The sequence below is a fragment of the Coregonus lavaretus genome (assembly GCF_964263955.1).
Source record: "Coregonus lavaretus genome assembly, chromosome: 9".
Lineage (NCBI taxonomy): Eukaryota > Metazoa > Chordata > Actinopteri > Salmoniformes > Salmonidae > Coregonus > Coregonus lavaretus.
In genome coordinates, this window is record NC_139996.1 from 27225992 (window position 1) to 27231718 (window position 5727).

The 5727-nt window shown below is 43.2% G+C and overlaps 1 protein-coding gene across 1 annotated transcript; it reads right to left on the bottom strand.

Moving 5' to 3' along the window:
• Positions 1-353: 353 nt before the first annotated feature.
• Positions 354-3341, bottom strand: LOC311135054 (leptin-like). The gene is made up of 3 exons (XM_084168919.1): positions 3236-3341; positions 2343-2604; positions 354-2062 (listed from the first exon to the last, which is right to left on the bottom strand). Exons 1-3 carry the CDS (start codon positions 3271-3273, stop codon positions 1685-1687), a joined length of 678 nt encoding a protein of 225 aa, XP_084025045.1. The 5' UTR covers positions 3274-3341; the 3' UTR covers positions 354-1684.
• Between the last annotated feature and the right edge of the window lie 2386 nt (positions 3342-5727).

The following is a 5727-nucleotide window of genomic DNA, read 5'->3' on the forward strand; positions in this document are numbered from 1 at the left end:
ATGTGAATTTACATGGCTTTCTTTCATTGATCCTTAATATTCTGGATAATTCTCTCCATATATTCTAGTGAGTTTGTAGACAAAATTCTAATTAAAGGTACACCAAATTTAAAGGGATGACTTTAGATAAATGTACTGAAAACCCTATTGACTGAAAACTACATGATGTTTTTCAGCTGTTGAATAAAATGTATTTAGCGCGCTCAAGGGAACACGCCTGCAAAGCCAGTTACTCAGCTGCATAAGGTAAGTCTGAATACCAACTACTGAGAAGCGTGTAGGTTTGGGTCCTATGTTGGGCCCTATGTGTATCAAAGGATTCCCTTGATGAAGAAAGACTGATAAAGACAGAATAATAGAAAAGGAAACCATTTTATTAAATAGAGTTTTGCATATCATCCAACATTAAATAGTTACATAAAATGTTACTCCAATGTACCAAAAATATAGTACAGTATACATTTTTTACCAGGTGAGTTGACTCAGCACACATTCTCATTTACAGCAACGACCTGGGGAATAATTATAGGGGAGAGGAATGAGCCAATTGGAAGCTGGGGATGATTAGATGGCCAGATTGGGAATTTAGCCAGGACCCCAGGGTTAACACCCCTACTCTTACAATAAGTGCTATGAGGATCTTTTACTGACCACAGAGAGTCAGGACACCCATTTAACATCCCATCCAATAGACAGCACCCTATACATGGCAATGTCCCCAATCACTGCCCTGGGGCATTGGGATCTTTTTTCAGACCAGAGGAAAGAGTACCTCCTACTGGCCCTCCAACACCACTTCCAGCTGCATCTGGTCTCTCATCCAGGGACCTACCAGAACCAACCCTGCTTAGCTTAATTGGCAAGCCAGCAGTGAGATGCATGGTGGTATGCTGCTGACATAAATGCTAATACTGTCAAGAAGATAATGAGTTGGGATGTGTTCAGTGAGGCATCATATTCAGAACGTTGTAGATAGAAATGTAATGAAATAGAGCTGACATGACTCCCTGCTCTTCCGGACAGACAATCATATGTGTTCTATACAATGCATTTCTATCTGAATGCACTGTAACGTTGTCATTGAGAACCCATCTTGGAATGTCATTGAGAACCCATCTTGCACCCCCTCTCTCCCACACCTTCACTCTCTGTCACTGCTCTAACATCAAAACATCTGGTTTCCTGGCAGAGGCTGTCTTAGCTTTCAGGAAAACCTCTCTGTGAGTATGATGACATCACTACACACAGGCAGTCTAGTCCTCACTGGAGCAGGCAGCATTTTTCAACATGTGTGTGTGTGTACATTCTTCATTACAGCTGATTTAATGCTAAGTAAAAACTTCCTCCTGTGCCATTGACTGACGGGTGTATAATGCTACAAAATAAAGCTGCTTATTTTTCTCTTCATAGAAATAAATATAAATAAAGCTACAGTCCTTGTCTAAATAATACAATATAAAATGTCTTAATAACTTAGTTGACAGTGGTCAGAAAGGATTATCTAAATCTTGGAGAATCTTCAGACACCATGACCCCACTGTCCAGTCTTGCTTCAACTCATTCTAGGTTTTCAGCAGATCACGAGTTGATCATAGTTCAGTTACTCAGTGACAGTCATTGTCAGTAACAGTTGTTCAGCATGGCACAAACTGATCTGAGTTCAGTTGCTCAGTGATGATCAACCTTAGTAACAGTAATTCAGCTGATCCAGGTTCAGCAGTAACCGACCGAGGTAGCCCTTGAGTCTGTTTAGCGCCACTGGACCCACGCTCAGACCATACTTCCTGGTAGTGTCTTTCAGAGCCTCCGACAGCCCTCCCTCTCCTGTCTGTTTCTGCTGGCGGCCTGAGCAGTGTGACATCATCCAGTTCTCCAGCAGACCCCTCATAGTGGAGGCATCTTCCACCAGCTGTTTGAGGTCTGCCGAGTCTAGGAAGAGCAGTAGGTCCTGGTAGAACCCCATGGTCTCCACTATGGAAGGCAGGCCTTCTATAGGCTGATCTACTGCAGCCGCAGGGAGAAATGAGTCCACACCCTCGATTAGGTTAGGAGATATATCCAGCTGGAGGAAGAGAGAAATGTGATTAAATACGATTCATGTACACACTGTTTTTTATAGTTTAATTATCAACAAGCTAAAGACTGCATAAATCAGTACACTAATGATTGACTGACTGGATGACTGATAGATAGATAGATAGATAGATAGATAGATAGATAGATAGATAGATAGATAGATAGATAGATAGATAGATAGATAGATAGATAGATAGATAGATAGATAGATAGATAGATAGATAGATAGATAGATAGATAGATAGATAGATAGATAGATATATTACCTTTTTGATCCTGATCACCATGGTTTGAGCCAGGTCTTTGACCTTGGTCCTCACTACATGCAATGAGAGTGAAGCTCCCGCCCCCACGCTGAACAGTGCCAGCAGAGAGGACACCAGGAGGGCCATGGAGCAGTCCATATTTGTTGTCTGGATGAACGGGCGTATGTGCCTGAACGTGTGTACCTGTGTCAATATGTGTGTAGGTTTGTGTCTAGAACCTGGTGGTTCCTCTGTGTTTGCATAAAGAATAGCACGGGTACTCCTGTAAGAGAGAATATATACATAAGCAGGTTGTTCTGTTGTGGTCTGTAGTGGAGCACACGTACACTTATCCACTTGAAAAATGTTCACATATAAATCTGATAATATTTAAAGTCTAAACTTCAATGTCATGTTTTGGTTGGAGATTCATGTTTGTTTTAGACAGATCAATATTGGCAGAGGGTCAGCGGTGAAATCCCCACTTAGAGAGAACAGCCTGCCCTCTGATAAATAGACTACAGATAAGACTCACTGTACTACACCCATCCTACTGAAAACAGCCAGAAACCAGTCGATCAAGTCTACCTGATCTACTTGGCTTGCTGAATATTCCACATGCTTCCTTTCAAAGGTTCTCTCTTAAGTTTAAAGAAACATTTTTAAAGTAAAAAGTTAATTTAAAATAACTGGCACGTCACTTCATGAAAGACAATCAAACCAAACCATGCATTGCAGACAAGATAAAGTTTAACTACATCAGAGAGAGAGAGAGAGAGAGAGAGAGAGAGAGAGAGAGAGAGAGAGAAAGCATAATAGACAGAGAAAGAGTGAAAGTGTTATAGAGAATGATAGTGGTAAGATGGAGAGAGTGATAAAAGAAAGTGCAGAGGAGATTGGAGAGTGTCTCTTACCTCTTAGGGTCTGTGTGTGTGTCACTCCCAGGCTCCATAAGGGCTTCTTTATAGCGGAGGGCAGTTGACTCATCTCTTACTCACCCTCACCTCTCCTGCATCCCCCCCTTACTCAACATCCATCCCTCTACCGAAGAGTCCCCTGGTAGGGTAGCAGGGCAGGAGACTACAGGTTGAAAACATAACACACACACGCACGCACGCACACACACACACACACACACACACACACACACACACACACACACACACACACACACACACACACACACACACACACACACACACACACACACACACACACACACACACACACACACACACACACACACACACACACACACACACACACACACACACACACACACACACACACACACACACACACAGATACTTTGTGTATTTGCTGATTGTGTGGTAATCTGTCAGAGGTTGTCACTGCCTCCCTGTTCTCTGTCTCATCTCTCTGTGTGTGAAACATTTTGAAAAGTAGGGTGTTCCCTGGCCCACTAGCTCATATCCATACTTCTGTGTGTGTGTGTGTGTGTGTGTGTGTGTGTGTGTGTGTGTGTGTGTGTGTGTGTGTGTGTGTGTGTGTGTGTGTGTGTGTGTGTGTGTGTGCGTGTGTGTGACTACAATACATGAGTGTCTGTCACCATTAGGCTAGTCCCTATCTCATCGATGCATGTCTCATTGACTCGTATGAGAGAAACGGTTAATGTCATTACAGGATAATTGAGTACTGCGACTCCCAGAACACGGGGACTGGAGGGATCAGATCAGTGTCTGATTACAGAACCGCTGGAGGGACAATAACATGGTGCCAGAACTCTGGTCATACAGCTCTGGTGGTCCCAGGGACACTAATACAGCAGCACTGGTCACAGCCCTAATGGTCACAGCCCTACTGGTCACAGCCTTTCTGGTCACAGCCCTACTGGTCACAGCCTTTCTGGTCACAGCCCTACTGGTCACAGTCTTTCTGGTCACAGCCCTACTGGTCACAGCCTTTCTGGTCACAGCCTTTCTGGTCACAGCCCTACTGGTCACAGCCTTTCTGGTCACAGCCCTGCTGGTCACAGCCTTTCTGGTCACAGCCCTACTGGTCACAGCCTTTCTGGTCACAGTCTGAGGAAACAGTCTAGAATCCCAATCTGAGAAAGTGGAGTGATCACTCTGATATAATTTCACCAGAGATGCCAAAACGTATGCACAAACACATGCACGCAGGTATGCACGCAAGCACATACGCACGGATGCACGCAAGCACAATCAAACATACACTTCTCCACCCCTTAACAACATCATTACCTCCCATTCATTTAGCTTGTTATGGCTGTATATGTTCTGGGAACACTTTTGTGAAATAGTTATATATTTGATGTTCAGGGGCAATGTTTTGTTTAGACACAGGTCTGTGTTTGGAACACAGGAAGTGAAGAGAGAGAGAGTAAAAGAGAGATGAGAGAGAGCGAGACATAGAGAGAAAGAAAGATCTAGAGAGGGTTTGAGAGAGAGGGAGAGAGAGAGAGAGTAAAATAAAGTTTAATGAGCAAGAGGGAGAGAGAGGGAAAGAGTGGGTTTAGAGGGAGGGTTGAGAGAGTGAGAGAGAGAGCAAGAGAGAGGAGAAATTATCTCCATCATTTCCAGTTCTCTGTTTTCTCTGTGTCTCTTGGGACACTAACATGGGGTGGGGAGGAAGGAGGAAGGGAGAGAGGGAGGAAGGGTTGCTCTCCGTGCGTAAAAGGGGGGATCTAATCACACAGAAATCTGGGCAGGAATGTGTCCCCTGGCCTCAAACACTTACTGTAACTCCACACACACCTCAGACACACGTCACACACATACCTCACACACATACTCTAAATGTTATTGGTCGAGAAATTGGGAATCCGGGAGGAGTAAAAAACAGAAATTGTAATGTTGTAATTTACAGGCCAAGTTCAAATCAGAGTTATGCACTATTATACTATTTTGACAATCAACACAGATTAACCCAATGTGTTAGCAATGTAGCAGAGGTATGCAATGCACACGCCTCAGATACTGTCACCTGGAAAGGTGCTCTTTATAATGAACCTGTTTTAGGTCATGTTTAGGTAATGTTAACATGGGTGGGGGGATAAGAGATTTGAAAGTCTAAGTTTTACATAAAATATGTCACCAATTACTGTTCCAAAAATAATGTATAATAATAAGTCAGATCTTTTACCTAATGGTATGTTCTAATCATGTGCAAATTCCCATAGGAACACAGCCATTTTAAAAGCACAGGGCTTGTGCAACGTAATTTTCGTCTTACAGGAATGATATACATATGAGGAGAAAGCTGAAGTCTCTACCTATCCATTGATGTAAATATACCCCCTAACTGATTCCCAGTTCATACACTAGAGAGCAGTAAGTGATCACATGACATCTCTTGGACACTTGAAACCAGCTGCATCTGGTTTGGGTAGTGAGTCACTGTTCCAGATTCTTATGACATTCCC